This window comes from Mesoplodon densirostris, chromosome 1, assembly GCF_025265405.1.
Source record: "Mesoplodon densirostris isolate mMesDen1 chromosome 1, mMesDen1 primary haplotype, whole genome shotgun sequence".
Classification (NCBI taxonomy): domain Eukaryota; kingdom Metazoa; phylum Chordata; class Mammalia; order Artiodactyla; family Ziphiidae; genus Mesoplodon; species Mesoplodon densirostris.
This window is the reverse complement of record NC_082661.1, coordinates 207924499-207942211: the sequence shown is the minus strand read 5'-3', so window position 1 is coordinate 207942211 and position 17713 is coordinate 207924499. Positions and strand designations below refer to the sequence as shown.

The window sequence follows — 17713 nt, the reverse complement described above, 5'->3', positions numbered from 1 at the left end:
AAAACCTAATTGTTCATCAACAAAAATAGAAAAATAAGTGAGATAAATTCTATACAGCAATGAAATTAACAAACTACAGTGATGGTAAACATTAATTTTTAATCGTAATATAAAATAGACAAAAGGATGCATACAGTATAAGCTCATTTGTAAAGTTCATTTATAATGTTCAAAAACAGGCAAAATGAGCTACATTTTCTAGATATACTTTCTTAAGTGGCCAGCAATATTCTTAACCTGAGTGGTGGTTACCTTGCTGTTTACTTTATAATTTTTCTTCATGTGTCACACTTATGGTTTATGCACTTCTATGTTTGTTGGCTACACTTCACAGGAAGAAGTTATAAAAAAATTTTAACACAAATGTTATTACCCCACTGTCTTTTGCATCCAGTTTTACTGTTGAGAAGTCTCACTTTGGGCTAATTGTTGTTCTTTCGTGGGTGGTTTACTTTTTGTGTGGAATCTTTTCATAATTTCTCTTGCCTTTGCTCTTCTGCAGTTTTACTATAGCGTGTCTAGGTATTGGTATTTCCTTACGTGTCCTGATACTCACGGCCTCTCAATTCCTTTTGGGGATTTGTATTATCTGGATATTGATAATTCTGTTCTCCCAATCTTTTAGCCTTTCTCCTGTATTTTCTGTCTCTTTATTTCTGCTGCCCCTTGGATTGCTCCTAATTTCATCTCCCAGTTTACCCTTTTATTCTTTGATGTAATCATCCTGCTAGATATTCCTTGTGTCTTCATTTTAACTACCTTACTTTTTAACAGATATATATCACTTGTTTCTAAAAGAGTTAATCACTTTGCTTTATTACCATATTCTTCTTCAACTCCTGAACATGTATTGTACTCATTTTAAACTATTGGTTCATCTGTTCCAATAACTCTGCTTAAGGTGGCATGTGTTGTTCAATTTCATTATTTTTTAACTTTCTGTTCGAGGAGCCGTACTCCTCAGGTGTGTATTTTCCTTGAACCTGTAGCATCACATTTCACCGAAGGAGCCAGCTCTTTTGTCCTGTAACGTGTACCGGGGACATGCCGAAAGTCACACCCTCAACTGCGTCAGTCTTGGAAAGTTTGAGAACACGGAGGGTGAAATCACAGAGGAGAGACTCCAGGGACCAGAGGGTTTCTGCTGACGGGAGAGCAGAGGCGTGAGGGCCCGAGGGCAGCTGTCATCCTGTGCCTGTCTTCCTCTCTCCTTACTTAGCTGGGCCCCATCTCCTCTGCTACCGCCTCACACCGCTGGGACACCAGGGACGCTCCCCATCCCTAAGGTGAAGAAGAGAGACAAGAGCTCAAGTTAACAACCTCTCCACATCCTCAGACAGACATCCTCCTCCCAGGCCACTGCCTCCCACCCATGACTCACCAGTTCCCATCTTCGCAGGGGGTTCACAGTTGCAATCTCACTTCTAACAGCCAATTCCTTCCTGCTGCTGTCATTTTTCAGGGTTGTTTTCGAGGAGCCTGTGCTTCTTTACCATTTTATCCTACTTCTTGTTAGGCATCCTGATTACATTAATAAAATTAGCCTTTTGTCATATATGATGTAAATTGGTTGGTAATTTTTCTTTTGAACGATCTGTGACAATTTTTTTGCGGCAGAGAAATTGTAAAATGTCTTTCAGTATGGAGCTAGTTGTTACACAAAAGAGTTAAAGGTGGTCCCCTATAAAGGTGTATCTTGTTTTCTTCCTCACGGCAGGCTGGGACCCAGTAACTCCAAAGCCTGATTGCTACCAAAATCAAATTTTTACACATCCGATTATTTGAAATATAGCTCCAAAGAGCAGATGTTTAGCCATTTAGAGTCTCCCTGCTTTGCACACCCTGTGAAACATCACCCAGCATCTGCTACCCGTAGGCGAGATCAACCCTGGGGCTGTAAAAGACCCCAAGCCACTGCGGCTCGTCGGAGTTACCTGCGCCTAGGGTCTCCCCTCTCTGATGCCCACACCACTACCCTGCAGGAGAGTGGCTCCACCCTGCCTTTGGGAGGGGTCAGCGCTGAGAGGCTTGCCCCGCCCCCATGCAAATCTGTCGGAGTGACTCCCAGTAAGGGTGGCTGTGCGCTAGTGCCATCTCGTGGCCACATCCTCGAGATTGCTACTCTAGTTAACAAGTCAAGGTTATTTGCTGCTGCTTTAAAAAATGATTTAAATCAGTATGTACTGATGTGGGCAATTTTATAGAGTTGTTAAGTTGAAAAAGTGAGCTATAAGACAGTGTGCATAAGAAATCCCACTTAGAACAAACTGTGGAAGGAAGACAGTATAGAAAATATCAGCAAGGATAACAATCAGCTGTTAATAGTTTACAAGATGAGGCTTGAGGTGGGGGGAGCTCGGAAAATAACTCTTCACTCTATTCTTCTCTAGTGTTTGAATTTTTTAAAGCAATATTTTAAAAACTTTTCCAATTAAAAAAAGGAAAATTGAGAAAAGCTGAATTTGATGATTAACGTGGTCAAAGACTGTGGTGTCATCAGAGATGTGTTAATACAAACAAAAACATAAGGGCTGGTGATCAAGCTTAGGGGTTCAAGTGCACAAGTCCTAGCCTGTAGCACCTGAGAACGTGACCTTATTTAGAAACAGGGTCACTGCAGATGTAATTAGTTAAGATGAGGTCATAACTGGAGAAGGGTGGGCCCCTAATTCAGTACGACTAGTGTCCTGATAAAAAGAAGAAATTTGGACATAGACACGCATGAGGGAGAAGGCCGTGTGAATACTGGAGTTATACGACCACAAGACAAGTGTTACCATTTGAACTGCTCCCCTCCCACCCCCAAAAGATGCCTTGGAGTCCTAAGCCCTACCTCAGAGCATGACCTTGTTTGGAGATAGTCTTTCCTGAAGTAGTCAAATTAAAAGGAGGTTGTTAAGGTGGGCCCTAATCCAAAACAACTGATGTCCTTATAAAAAGGGGAGATTTGGATAGAGACATGCACAGAGGGGAGGGAGCCACAGGGAGAAGAGAGCCATCTGCGAGCCAAGGAGAGAGGCCAGGAGTGGATCCTTTCCTCATGGTCCTCAGAAGGACAACCCTGCTGACACCTCGATTTTGGACCTCCAGCCTCCAGGGCTGTGAGATCAACACTGTTGCTTTAGCTCCCACCCCCAAACCCCAGTGTGTGATCCTTTGTTACTGCAGACCTACTGCTTTCTCCACTTCTTGTTCTCAATTTTGTCAGATAATTCTACTTACTTGCATTAAATTTAATGTTCAGAACTATCTATCTATCTATCTATCTATCTATCTATATATATATATACTTTTGGAGTTAACAAATGAACTTTTGTTTATTACACACCAAGTTAAACTTACAGGAACTTAGAACATTTGGAAATTGATCTGAAAAAAAGAACATAATAAATGGAACAGAAATAAGTCCCAAAGGAAACCATGACACTAATTAACTCTGGAAATGTAATTTTCACTATTATAATTTGTGTTTATGATTCACGAATTGTCTTATAATTTTCTGCTACACTTTTGTACCATATGCGTAGCAAACAGAAAAGTTCCTAACTACAGCTATGTGTACAGGGGTATTTTCTATCAATGTTTCTGTAGTCAAGAGTTTCATTTGCCTTGCCCAGGATTCATCGGAGGACTGGGATGCCTAGATTCCTACTAGGACAGATTTTTATGGAGGTAACAAGACGAAAAACTCCCTAGTCTGACTTTGGCACCACTGCAAAGCCTCGCCTTCCCCACGTTCATTTTACCTCTCCTAACACTATCAGAATAATTTTCCCAAACACTGCCGTGATCAAGATGTTTAGATGATAAAACCCTTTCCACTGCACTTCACCCTCAACCCAAAAGCAAGAGAAGACAAAACTCAAAAACTACCCACTTGGCTCTATTTCAAGGCCTTTTCAAAATCTGGCTTCCTGCTTTCCCCTCCCTGTTCTCAGCATGAATCTTCCCTTCCTGTCAGATTAGAAATTCTCTTTTTCTACTTTTGTAACGTTGCTCTTGACTTCCTATCAAGGTTACACTAACCAAAATCATACCCATTCTACAAAACCTAGGTTATCTGGAGAGTATATGCCCCATGGAAGGTATTATGGTTCAAAATATTTTAAAATGCTGTTCTGAGACTACGATAGGATAACTAGAATGAGACTTACCCTTTAGCCATAAACAACAACAAAACTAGAGACACTATAGAAAGCAAAAGTGTTCATACGTTGGAAAACAGGCAGGGCAGAACCGTGATCCCTAGAGAAGAAAAACAAACAAGGTAAGCCACATCATCTTCCTGGAGGCACTTTGCAGACAGCGCTGCAGGGAAGGCTGTCTCACACAGAGCACAGCAGAATTCTGGAGGTCTCTACCAGGCCAGGCAAAGGGTAACTTCAGGGCAGTAAATGAAACAGTTCCCAGAGCTCACAAAGCACTGACTGACACAACTGAATCTTGACCGGCCAAGAGAAGAGGGTCCTTGCTGAACACCTGGGACCTTCATTGGAGACCCCAGGGAGGTTAATGCTTTTGCAAGAGTGAAGCATACTTTATATCGGTCTTAACAAACTTCAAAAAATGTAAAGCACCAAGCTGTCTGCTAGAATGAAATCCAACACCCTTTAAAAGAATTTAATGAAATAAAATATAGCACCCCCAAACAATGTCCATCATTTAATTTTTAAATTACTAGCTATTTAAAAAGCAGAACAGAGGACTTCCGGGTAAGATGGCGGAAGAGTAAGACGCGGAGATCACCTTCCTCCCCACAGATACACCAGAAATACAGCTACACGTGGAACAACTCCTACAGAACACCTACTGAACGCTGGCAGAAGACCCCAGACCTCCCAAAAGGCAAGAAACTCCCCACATACCTGGGTAGGGCAAAGCAGAGAGATTCCCGCACAGAGGAGCGGTGCCGAGCGGCACTCACCAGCCCGAGAGGCTTGTCTGCTCCCCCGCCGGGGCGGGCGGCGCTGGAGCTGAGGCTCGGGCTTCGGTCAGAGCGCAGGGAGAGGACTGGGGCTGGCGGCGAGAACTCAGCCTGAAGGGGGCTAATGTGCCACAGCTAGCCAGGAGGGAGTCCGGGAAAACTCTGGAGCTGCCGAAGAGGCAGGAGACTTTTTCTTCCCTCTTGGTTTCCTGGTGCGCGAGGAGAGGGGATTAAGAGCGCCGCGTAAAGGAGCTCCAGAGACGGGCGCGAGTCGCGGCTGAAAGCGCGGAGCCCAGAGACGGGCGTGGGACGCTGGGGCTGCTGCTGCCGCCGCCAAGAAGCCTGTGTGCGAGCGCAGGTCACTGTCCACACCGCCCTTCCGGGAGCCTGTTCAGCCTGCCACTGCCGGGGTCCCGGGATCCAGGGGCGGCTTCCCTGGGAGAACGCACGGCGCGCCTCAGGCTGGTGCAACGTCACGCCGACCTCTGCCGCTGCAGGCTCGCCCCGCACTCCGTGCCCCTCCCTCCCGCCCGGCCTGAGTGAGCCAGAGTCCCCGAAGAGGCTGCTCCTTTAACCCTGTCCTGTCTGAGCGAAGAACAGACGCCCTCCGGCGACCTACACGCAGAGGCGGGGCCAAATCCAAAGCTGAGACCCAGGAGCTGTGAGAACAAAGAAGAGAAAGGGAAACCTCTCCCAGCAGCCTCAGAAGCAGCGGATTAAAGCTCCACAATCAACTCCATGTACCCTGCATCTGTGGAATACATGAATAGACAACAAATCATCCCAAATTGAGGAGCCAGGAGTCAGTGCTGTGCCTCTGAGGTGGGAGAGCGAACTTCAGGACACTGGTCCACAAGAGACCTCCCAGCTCCACATAATATCAAACGGCGAAAATCTTCCAGAGATCTCCATCTCAACAGCAGCACCCAGCTTCACTCAACGACCAGCAAGCTACAGTGCTGGACACCCTATGCCAAACAACTAGCAAGACAGGAACACAACGCCACCCATTAGCAGAGAGGCTGCCTCAATTCATAAAAAGTCCGCAAACACCCCAAAACACACCACCAGACGTGGACCTGCCCACCAGAAAGACAAGATCCAGCCTCATCCACCAGAACACAGGCAGTAGTCCCCTCCACCAAGAAGCCTACACAACCCACTAAACCAACCTTAGCCACTGGGGACACACACCAAAAACAACGGGAACTACGAACCTGCAGCCTGCAAAAAGGAGACCCCAAACACAGTAACATAAGCAAAATGAGAAGACAGAAAAACACACAGCAGGAGAAGGAGCAAGATAAAAACCCACCAGACCTAACAAATGAAGAGGTAATAGGCAGTCTATCTGAAGAAGAATTCAGAATAATGATGGTAAAGATGATCCAAAATCTCGGAAATAGAATAGACAAAATGCAAGAAACAGTTAACAAGGACCTAGAAGAACTAAAGACGAATCAAGCATCGATTAAAAACACAATAAATGAAATAAAAAATACTCTAGATGGGATCAATAGCAGAATAACTGAGGCAGAAGAACGGATAAGTGAGGTGGAAGATAAAATAGTGGAAATAACTGCTGCACAGCAAAATAAAGAAAAAAGAATGAAAAGAACAGAGGACAGTCTCAGAGACCTCAGGGACAACATTAAACGCACCAACATTCGAATTATAGGGGTTCCAGAAGAAGAAGAGAAAAAGAAAGGGACTGAGAAAATATTTGAAGAGATTATAGTTGAAAACTTCCCTAATATGGGAAAGGAAATAGTTAATCAAGTCCAGGAGGCACAGAGAGTCCCATACAGAATAAATCCAAGGAGAAATACACCAAGACACATATTAATCAAACTGTCTAAAATTAAACACAAAGAAATCATATTAAAAGCAGCAAGGCAAAAACAACAAATAACACACAAGGGAATCCCCATCAGGATAACAGCTGATCTCTCAGCAGAAACTCTACAAGCCAGAAGGGAGTGGCAGGACATACTTAAAGTGATGAAGGAGAAAAACCTGCAACCAAGATTACTCTACCCAGCAAGGATCTCATTCAGATTTGATGGAGAAATTAAAACCTTTACAGACAAGCAAAAGCTGAGAGAGTTCAGCACCACCAAACCAGCTTTACAACAAATGCTAAAGGAACTTCTCTAGGCAAGAAACACAACAGAAGGAAAAGAACTACAATAACGAACCCAAAACAATTAAGAAAATGGGAATAGGAACATACATATCAATAATTACCTTAAATGTAAATGGACTAAATGCTCCCACCAAAAGACACAGACTGGCTGAATGGATACAAAAACAAGACCCATATATATGCTGTCTACAAGAGACCCACTTCAGACCTAGAGACACATACAGACTGAAAGTAAGGGGATGGAAAAAGATATTCCATGCAAATGGAAACCAAAAGAAAGCTGGAGTAGCAATTCTCATATCAGACAAAATAGACTTTAAAATAAAGACTACTAGAAGAGACAAAGAAGGACACTACATAATGATCAAGGGATCAATCCAAGAAGAAGATATAACAATTGTAAATATTTATGCACCAAACATAGGAGCACCTCAATACATAAGGGAAATATTAACAGCCATAAAAGGAGAAATCGACAGTAACACAATCATAGTAGGGGACTTTAACACCCCACTTTCACCAATGGACAGGTCATCCAAAATGAAAATAAATAAGGAAACACAAGCTTTAAATGATACATTAAACAAGATGGACTTAATTGATATTTATAGGACATTCCATCCAAAAACAACAGAATACACATTTTTCTCAAGTGCTCATGGAACATTCTCCAGGATAGATCATATCTTGGGTCACAAATCAAGCCTTGGTAAATTTAAGAAAATTGAAATTGTATCAAGTATCTTTTCCGACCACAATGCTATGAGACTAGATATCAATTACAGGAAAAGAGCTGTAAAACATACAAACACATGGAGGCTAAACAATACACTACTTAATAACGAAGTGATCACTGAAGAAATCAAAGAGGAAATTAAAAAATACCTAGAAACAAATGACAATGGAGACACGACGACCCAAAACCTATGGGATGCAGCAAAAGCAGTTCTAAGAGGGAAGTTTATGGCAATACAATCCCACCTTAAGAAACAGGAAATATCTCGAATAAACAACCTAACCTTGCACCTAAAGCAATTAGAGAAAGAAGAACAAAAACATCCCAAAGTTAGCAGAAGGAAAGAAATCATAAAAATCAGATCAGAAATAAATGAAAAAGAAATGAAGGAAACGATAGCAAAGATCAATAAAACTAAAAGCTGGTTCTTTGAGAAGATAAACAAAATTGATAAACCATTAGCCAGACTCATCAAGAAAAAAAGGGAGAAGACTCAAATCAATAGAATTAGAAATGAAAAAGGAGAAGTAACAACTGACACTGCAGAAATACAAAAGATCATGAGAGATTACTATAAGCAACTCTATGCCAATAAAATGGACAACCTGGAAGAAATGGACAAATTCTTAGAAATGCACAACCTGCCAAGACTGAATCAGGAAGAAATAGAAAATATGAACAGACCAATCACAAGCACTGAAATTGAAACTGTGATTAAAAATCTTCCAACAAACAAAAGCCCAGGACCAGATGGCTTCACAGGCGAATTCTATCAAGCATTTAGAGAAGAGCTAACACCTATCCTTCTGAAACTCTTCCAAAATATAGCAGAGGGAGGAACACTCCCAAACTCATTCTACGAGGCCACCATCACCTTGATACCAAAACCAGACAAGGATGTCACAAAGAAAGAAAACTACAGGCCAATATCACTGATGAACATAGATGCAAAAATCCTCAACAAAATACTAGCAAACAGAATCCAACAGCACATTAAAAGGATCATACACCATGATCAAGTGGGGTTTATTCCAGGAATGCAAGGATTCTTCAATATACGCAAATCAATCAATGTGATACACCATATTAACAAACTGAAGGAGAAAAACCATATGATCATCTCAATAGATGCAGAGAAAGCTTTTGACAAAATTCAACACCCATTTATGATAAAAACCCTGCAGAAAGTAGGCATAGAGGGAACTTTCCTCAACATAATAAAGGCCATATATGACAAACCCACAGCCAGCATTGTCCTCAATGGTGAAAAACTGAAACCATTTCCACTAAGATCAGGAACAAGACAAGGTTGCCCACTCTCACCACTCTTATTCAACATAGTTTTGGAAGTTTTAGCCACAGCAATCAGAGAAGAAAAGGAAATAAAAGGAATCCAAATGGGAAAAGAAGAAGTAAAGCTGTCACTGTTTGCAGATGACATGATACTATACATAGAGAATCCTAAAGATGCTACCAGAAAACTACTAGAGCTAATCAATGAATTTGGTAAAGTTGCAGGATACAAAATTAATGCACAGAAATCTCTGGCATTCCTATATACTAATGATGAAAAATCTGAAAGTGAAATCAAGAAAACACTCCCATTTACCATTGCAACAAAAAGAATAAAATATCTAGGAATAAACCTACCTAAGGAGACAAAAGACCTGTATGCAGAAAATTATAAGACACTGATGAAAGAAATTAAAGATGATACAAATAGATGGAGAGATGTACCATGTTCTTGGATTGGAAGAATCAACATTGTGAAAATGACTCTACTACCCAAAGCAATCTACAGATTCAATGCAATCCCTATCAAACTACCACTGGCATTTTTCACAGAACTAGAACAAAAAATTTCACAATTTGTATGGAAACACAAAAGACCCCGAATAGCCAAAGCAATCTTGAGAACGAAAAACGGAGCTGGAGGAATCAGGCTCCCTGACTTCAGACTATACTACAAAGCTACAGTAATCAAGACAGTATGGTACTGGCACAAAAACAGAAAGATAGATCAATGGAACAGGATAGAAAGCCCAGAGATAAACCCACGGACATATGGTCACCTTATCTTTGATAAAGGAGGCAGGAATGTACAGTGGAGAAAGGACAGTCTCTTCAATAAGTGGTGCTGGGAAAACTGGACAGGGACATGTAAAAGTGTGAGATTAGATCACTCCCTAACACCATACACAAAAATTAGCTCAAAATGGATTAAAGACCTAAATGTAAGGCCAGACACTATCAAACTCCTAGAGGAAAACATAGGCAGAACACTCTATGACATAAATCACAGCAAGATCCTTTTTGACCCACCTCCTAGAGAAATGGAAATAAAGACAAAAATAAACACATGGGACCTAATGAAACTTCAAAGCTTTTGCACAGCAAAGGAAACCATAAACAAGACGAAAAGACAACCCTCAGAATGGGAGAAAATATTTGCAAATGAAGCAACTGACAAAGGATTAATCTCCAAAATTTATAAGCAGCTCATGCAGCTCAATAGCAAAAAAACAAACAACCCAATCCAAAAATGGGCAGAAGACCTAAATAGACATTTCTCCACAGAAGATATACAGACAGCCAACAAACACATGAAAGGATGCTCAACATCTTTACTCATTAGAGAAATGCAAATCAAAACTACAATGAGATATCATCTCACACCAGTCAGAATGGCCATCATCAAAAAATCTAGAAACAATAAATGCTGGAGAGGGTGTGGAAAAAAGGGAACACTCTTGCACTGCTGGTGGGAATGTGAATTGGTACAGCCACTATGGAGAACGGTACGGAGGTTCCTTAAAAAACTACAAATAGAACTACCATATGACCCAGCAATCCCACTACTGGGCATATACCCTGAGAAAACCATAATTCAAAAAGAGACATGTACCTAAATGTTCATAGCAGCCCTATTTACAATAGCCCGGAGATGGAAACAACCTAAGTGTCCATCATCGGATGAATGGATAAAGAAGATGTGGCACATATATACAATGGAATATTACTCAGCCATAAAAAGAAATGAAATTGAGCTATTTGTAATGAGGTGGATGGACCTAGAGTCTGTCATACAGAGTGAAGTAAGTCAGAAAGAGAAAGACAAATACTGTATATTTGGAATATATATGGAATTTAAGAAAAAAATGTCATCAAGAACATAGGGGTAAGACAGGAATAAAGACACAGACCTACTAGAGCATGGACTTGAGGATATGGGGAGGGGGAAGGGTAAGCTGTGACAAAGTGAAAGAGCGGCATGGACATATATACACTACCAAACGTAAGGTAGATAGCTAGTGGGAAGCAGCCGCATAGCACAGGGAGATCAGCTCGGTTCTTTGTGACCGCCTGGAGGGGTGGGATAGGGAGGGTGGGAGGGAGACGCAGGAGGGAGGGGATATGGGAACATATGTATATGTATAACTGATTAAATTTGTAAAAAAAAATAAAATAAAAAAAAATAAAGAGCCTGCATACAGGTGTTCTATAAATGCAAAAAATAAAAAAATAAAAAAAATAAAAAATAAATAAAAAATAAAAAGCAGAACAGGGTAACTCACCGTCTGAAGAGTAAAACAGGTAATAGGAGCAGATTTAGAAATAATGGACTTAGCAGAGAAGCACTTTATTTTTTTTCTCAGCTTTTTATTGAGGTATAATTGACCTATAATATTGTGCAAGTTTAAGGCATAAAATATGATGATTTGATACACATTTATATTGCAAGATGATTACCACAATAAGGTTAGTTAACATAGCCATCTCCTCAGTTATAATTTGTGCGCGTGTGTTTGTGTGTGTGGTGAGCACATTTAAAATCTACCCTCCTAGCAACTTTCAAATACATAATATAGTGTTTTGAACTGTAGTCACTATGCTGTACATTACATTCCCAGGACTTCTTCATCTGAGAAGCACTTTAAGAAGTAGGTCTACCTTCTTTAATACATGACTGTCTACCTCGCTCCCCTACCAAAAAAAAAAAATAATAAGGACTCTATAAACTATGGAAAAAGTAGGACCATCAGTGATAGCATCTGCCATAAATTTCAAAGCAATAATTCAAGAAAGTAGAGCCCCTTTCTTCCGCCAAGAAACTTACTGCCCTACACAAGAATCTTACCCTCGCTCAGTCCATACTCAGCCCACTAAACTAACCAAATTCAAATAAAGGAACAAAAAGCATGAATTCATCATTTGATAAAATTTCATTTCATTGATAAAATTCCACTTTAACAAAACTCAACAGTTCAGATAAGATACAAGCGAAACGTCAGTGTTCCCGATCTAAATATAACTCACTCTCAAACAGTGGAAATGTATATTTTCACAAAATAGTGTAGACCTCCTGAGTAATCAGTAGGTGTGTTTTGTTTCCTCAGAAGCTGCGCTTACCAATTCTTGCTATTTATATTTTTTCCTCCATAGCTATCTGTATTAGTGCTCTGGTTGGGTTTTATTTTCATTTGAACGACACACACAATAAATTTTTTTTTTTACTATGAGAAAAAATTATACTGAAAAATTTAAACAAAGGTAAAACAAAAATGTTTATTTATTTACAACATGCCTTCAATCAGGGGTAAAAACTGGCAGCCTGAAGATATGGCTTCTTCCCCCAACAAAATGTTCACAAATTTTTCAATTTTGAATGCTTTTAGGTGGGCTTGTATCCTCCAGTTTGTCACAGGCCCCTCCAATCCTCTTACATTATATCCTACATTCATTTACGCATTTAACTCCCTACTCCAGTAGGTACTTGAGTTTGCCAATTCCTACTTTAGGTGTATAAACCAAAATTAACAAATGAGTAATTTCTTCCTATTTGCAGAAAACTTCTGATTATCTTCCAAAATGACTTCTAAAATGAGTAATGGACTTTTCTCCAAGACAATTAAATTTTTGCCATGTTGGCTTAAAAACTGGGGGCTGGCCTTTTGTCAGTAATAGTATCTTCTAAATGGAGAAAATAGAATGTGGTGTCATGTCTCTGATTTACTTGACTAAGCTGTGTTCACGGCCACACTGGGTGATCTGCATTATCAAATTATGCATACTTTATACTTATATGGTTACTTTCAACTGAATATTTGAAAATATATTTTAAAAGACTAAAATGCCTACAAGGAATATTAATAATTTATATATAAATTTCCATTCCTTCGTTTAAAAAATCTCAGAACACTTTAAAATATTTTACAGATAATTTACAAAATGTTCTTTTTTTATGTAGTTAAAAAAGAAATCCAGGGCTTCCCTGGTGGCGCAGTGGTTGAGAGTCCGCCTGCGAATGCAGGGGACACGGGTTCACGCCCCGGTCCGGGAAGATCCCACATGCCATGGAGCGGCTGGGCCCGTGAGCCGTGGCCGCTGAGCCTGCGTGTCCGGAGCCTGTGCTCCGCAACAGGAGAGGCCACGGCAGTGAGAGGCCCACGTACCATAAAAAAAAAAAAAGAAAGAAATCCACACGGTCTCACAGAACAACAGAGGGAAATTCACACTCACTATCTAGGGTATTAAATCTTCAAGACTACATTCTTTTCTTAAAAAAATTGATCTTTACTAATGTTAAGAACTTTAAAAGAAATGTTAAGTACCTCTTATTTCTCCCATTTTCTTCAGGTAAACACTGCCTCATAGACCATTTTTATACTATCACGTTTACCAATTGTTTGGGTTTATTAGAGCTCTCCTTAGCCAAAATTATAGTGAGTTACCTATGTTTATATTCACTGCCTTCCTGTCAGCCCCTAATAGTTTGCTATTATGATACTACGAATATTTTTTTCTTTAATTTCCATCTGTACTCCCAGTCCTAGTTTGGTATGTTTTTATTTTCTCTTCCTTTTTTAATCTAGTAAGCAAGCACTAATTTGTAAAGGGCATGCAGAGTAATACAAGATGAACTTCTAAGGATTTTTCCGACTCCAACATTCCTTCAGCAAGTCTTAAAATCTTGTCAGTGTCATACCATTATGGTTTATTCTAATATGTATTCTTAAAAATAAAAACGGTAGAATTAATTTAAGTGGCAAATAATATTTAAATTTTTTTCTGATATATAAGAGATATATAAAGAGTAGCAAGACCCCTGAGTTAGTTGTTTACAACCCAACTGAACATTGAAGTTATCTGGGGAGTTTTAAAAATTACCGATGCCTAGATCCTTTACCCAGAAATTCTGATTTAATTGCTTTGGAGTGCAGCCTGGACATGAGATTTGTTTTAACTCCTCAGATGATTCTAAAGTACTACTGACATTGAGAAACACTGGTGTAAGCCTATCTGCAGATTACTGACTCTTAACTTTGACTAAACATCAGAACTGTCAAACAATAATCAGTATCAAGGCTGCCAAGAACAAAGAGCTCTACTGAGGAATTGCAATTCTGGAGACATAGATTGGGGTAAAACTGAAAGGGTGTGCAGGGAAGAGAAACAGTCAGGGGCTTATAAAGACAAAAGCCACAAGGTTGTTAAAGTTGTCTGGCAAGAATTATGACTGACCCTCAGGCAGAAAGGAGATATTTGTCCTTAAGTGATAGGCTATGAGAGTTACTTAGGGTAAGGGTCCAACAAGCATCTTAAGTTTCTGGAACATTGGGCAGGTGTTCTGGATGCCTGTGTTAAGACAACCAGCGGCCAAAAGTTCGGAATCACTTCTTCAGTGGCCTCCCAGCTCCATTTTGGAGAGTTCTCTTAGCAACACCATTTAATTTTCCTCCCAGAGATTCAAAAGGTTCATTAAAACTATAGCGTCCGAGACTTCTAGTTCCATAGATTAAAATTCGGCTTGCCTAAGGTGGAGTCCAGGCGTTTTTGCTTGTTTTTGTGTCCAGTGTGATGATTTTAATGTGAAGTTAATAATTATTATTAACTTATTATTACTCAAGAATCAAGCTGTTCAACACCGCAGAGTGGGAGAGCATATAGTACTGTCATTGTGTTTTTGTTTTTTTAGACAATAAATTATAACCCTTGCCCACTAGAAGTGTTCCATGGCACAAGTTTAGTTTTATAACTGAAGTAAATTCACTTTATTTAAAAGTTATTATTACTAACAGTATTTTAGGGTATACTTGGGAAATTGCAGTTCTAGATACGCCATCATTCCGCGGGTCTAGATTTGACCTTTCCTGCACCTTTTGGTACTTCTATCTGCAAGTCACAGACAGGAATTTCAGCTGCTCTGAAAAGTCTCGTTGACACAGAGCTGCCATAGCAGTTAGATTGAAAGTGACTTTGGATAATTCCCATTAATGCTCGGCTACAGAACCGTGAAGATGTCTCGGACGTGGCTTCAAGGGATGAAAAAAAGCACGACTTCAACAAACAGCTTCCCATAACACACGGACAGAAGGATGCCCCCTTCTGAATTTATACCACGAGTTAGGGTATAAAGACATTTAATTACTTTTCGTAATGTTGAACATGGCAGTGACGAAGTAGTAAAAACCCACTCACTGGAAGAAGAAAGCGTAGCAGGGTGAAAACCCAAGCTGGCTTGGCGAGCAGTTTCCTCAGGGAGGCGAGGCCTGCGCGTGATGTCACCTGACGAAGCCGCCGCGGCAGCGGTCACGTGACTGCACTGCCCCGCTCGTTCCCCCGGAGGCTGGGCCAGGGCGCGCTGTTACGTGACGGAACCGCTGTAGCACCACCCCTTTCGCTCCTCAGGAACTGGGGAATACGCCAACATGGCGGACACCGCCCTGCCCCGCTCCCCCCGGACGCGACCACCGTGCTGGTCCTGCAGAACTTGGCCAACCGCCTGTGCATCCATTCCGTCAGGGCCACCCCACGTTGTGCTGCAGCGCGGCTGAGGTCGTGTCGGTGTTCTTCTTCCACGCGATGAGCTACAGACAGACAGAGCTGGAGCCCCCGGACAGCTACAGCTTCGTCCTTTCCGTAGGGCCATGCGGCTCCACTGCTCTGTGCCGCCTGGGCGGAGGCGGGCGGCACCAGTGAACCCGACCTGCTGAACTTGAGGACAATTCACTGTGCCCCGGAGGAACATCCCACCCCCAGACTGTCGTCTGTCGATGTGGCGACAGGATCACTGGGGCTGGGTTGGGCGCCACCTGGGGAACGGCTTATGCTGGCAAGTACTGGGCCAGAGCCAGCTACTGGGTGTTCTGCCTCCTGGGTGACGGCGAGTCCTCGGAGGGCTCTGTCCGGGAAGCTTTGGCCTTTGCTTCCCACTACAGTTTGGATAACCTTGTGGCAGTCTTCCACGTGGACTGCTTGGGACAGAGTGGCGTGGCGCCCCCGAAGCACAGCGCAGACATCTGTCGGCTTCGCTGCGAAGCCTGTGGGTGGAACACTCAGGTAGGGAGTGGCTGGCCAGGACATGGAGGCCTTGTGCCACGCGTTTTGCCAAGCGACTCAAGTGAAGAGCAAGCCCGCTGCCGTAGTTGCGAAGACCTTCAGGGGCCGTCGTATTCCAGACGTTGAGGATGCGGAGAACTGGCATGGAAAGCCGGTGCCGAAAGAAAGAGCAAATGAAGTCATCAGACTAACAGAGTCAGATACAGACCAACAGGAATCTCATACCCAAACACCCTGTTGAAGGCTCACCTCCAGTCAGCGTCACAGATATAAAAATGACCTGCCTGCCTGGTTATAAAGGGGGAGACAAGATAGCTACTCAGAAAGCATATAGTTTGGCTCTGGCTGAACTGGGCCATGCAAATGAAAGAGTCATTGTCCTGCATGGTGACCCAAAGAACTCCATCTTTTCTGAGATATTCAAGAAAGAACACTCTGAGCGTCTTATTGAGTGTTTTACTGCAGAACAGAATTGGCCTGTGCCACACGTGGTCGTACCGTTGCTTTTGTTAGGACTTCAGCTGCCTTTTTGAGCAGAGCATTTGATCAGATCCGGAAGGGAGCCATATCTCAAACCAGTGTCAGTCTTAGTGGTTCCCACTGCGGGGTGTCCATTGGTGAAGATGGCCCCTCCCCGATGGCCCTTGAAGATCTAGACATGTTCCGAAGCATCCCCAATTGCACTGTTTTCTATCCAAGTGACGCCGTCTCGACAGAGCATGCTGTTTATCTGGCTGCCAACCCCAAAGGAATGTGCTTCGTTCGGACCAGCTGGCCAGAAACTGCAGTTACCTATACCCCACAAGAGAATTTTGAGATGGGACAGGCCACGGTCATCCGCCACAGTGTTAATGATGAAGTCACAGTTATTGGAGCTGGAGTTACTCTGCCTGAAGCCTTAGCGGCTGCCGATGCTCTTTCTCAGCAGGATATTTCTGTCTGTGTCATTGACCCGTTTACCATTAAACCCCTGGATGCTGCCACCATCATATCCAGTGCAAAAGCTACAGGCGGCTGGGCTATCACGGTGGAGGATCGCTACCGAGAAGGTGGCATTGGAGAAGCCCTATGTGTAGCCGTCTCTGGGGAGCCTGGCATCCACGTTCATCAGCTGGCAGTGTCAGGAGTGCCTAAAAAAAGCAGGAAACCTAGTGAATCGCTGGATATGTTTGGAATCAGTGCTAGACACATCATAGCAGCTGTGAAAGCCACTTTAATGAACTAAAATAGCTGATTTCTTAAAAAGTCTGTTCACATTGGTTTTAAAACACTGGTCTCTTTATATTACATTCATGCTTGTAGTGACAAAGCTATCATTTATATCTATAGTGTTGGGCCTTTTTTTGTTTTTTAAACCAAGCCATTTAACACCTTTCTTCATTCCTAATTCAGAAATTCAAGTCAACTACCTTTCTCTTAAACTGTGACTATATATACAAATGTCACTCTCATTTTTGAATCATTAAAGCAAGTTATAATAGTTTAAGTAACAGAATAGTAAACAAAACAACCACCTCATACAAAGTTTGATGATAAGACTACAGATAATCGACCAGGCTGGGAATTA

General features: G+C 41.9%; 1 protein-coding gene across 1 annotated transcript; it reads left to right on the top strand.

The window, feature by feature from the left end:
* Positions 1 to 1044: 1044 nt before the first annotated feature.
* Positions 1045 to 17371, top strand: TKTL2 (transketolase like 2). Its single transcript, XM_060097893.1, is given in 9 exon segments — positions 1045 to 1163; positions 1793 to 2176; positions 15433 to 15605; positions 15608 to 15729; positions 15731 to 15881; positions 15884 to 16152; positions 16154 to 16335; positions 16337 to 16617; positions 16620 to 17371. Coding segments are annotated over 9 exon segments (2433 nt in total).
* Positions 17372 to 17713: the final 342 nt, after the last annotated feature.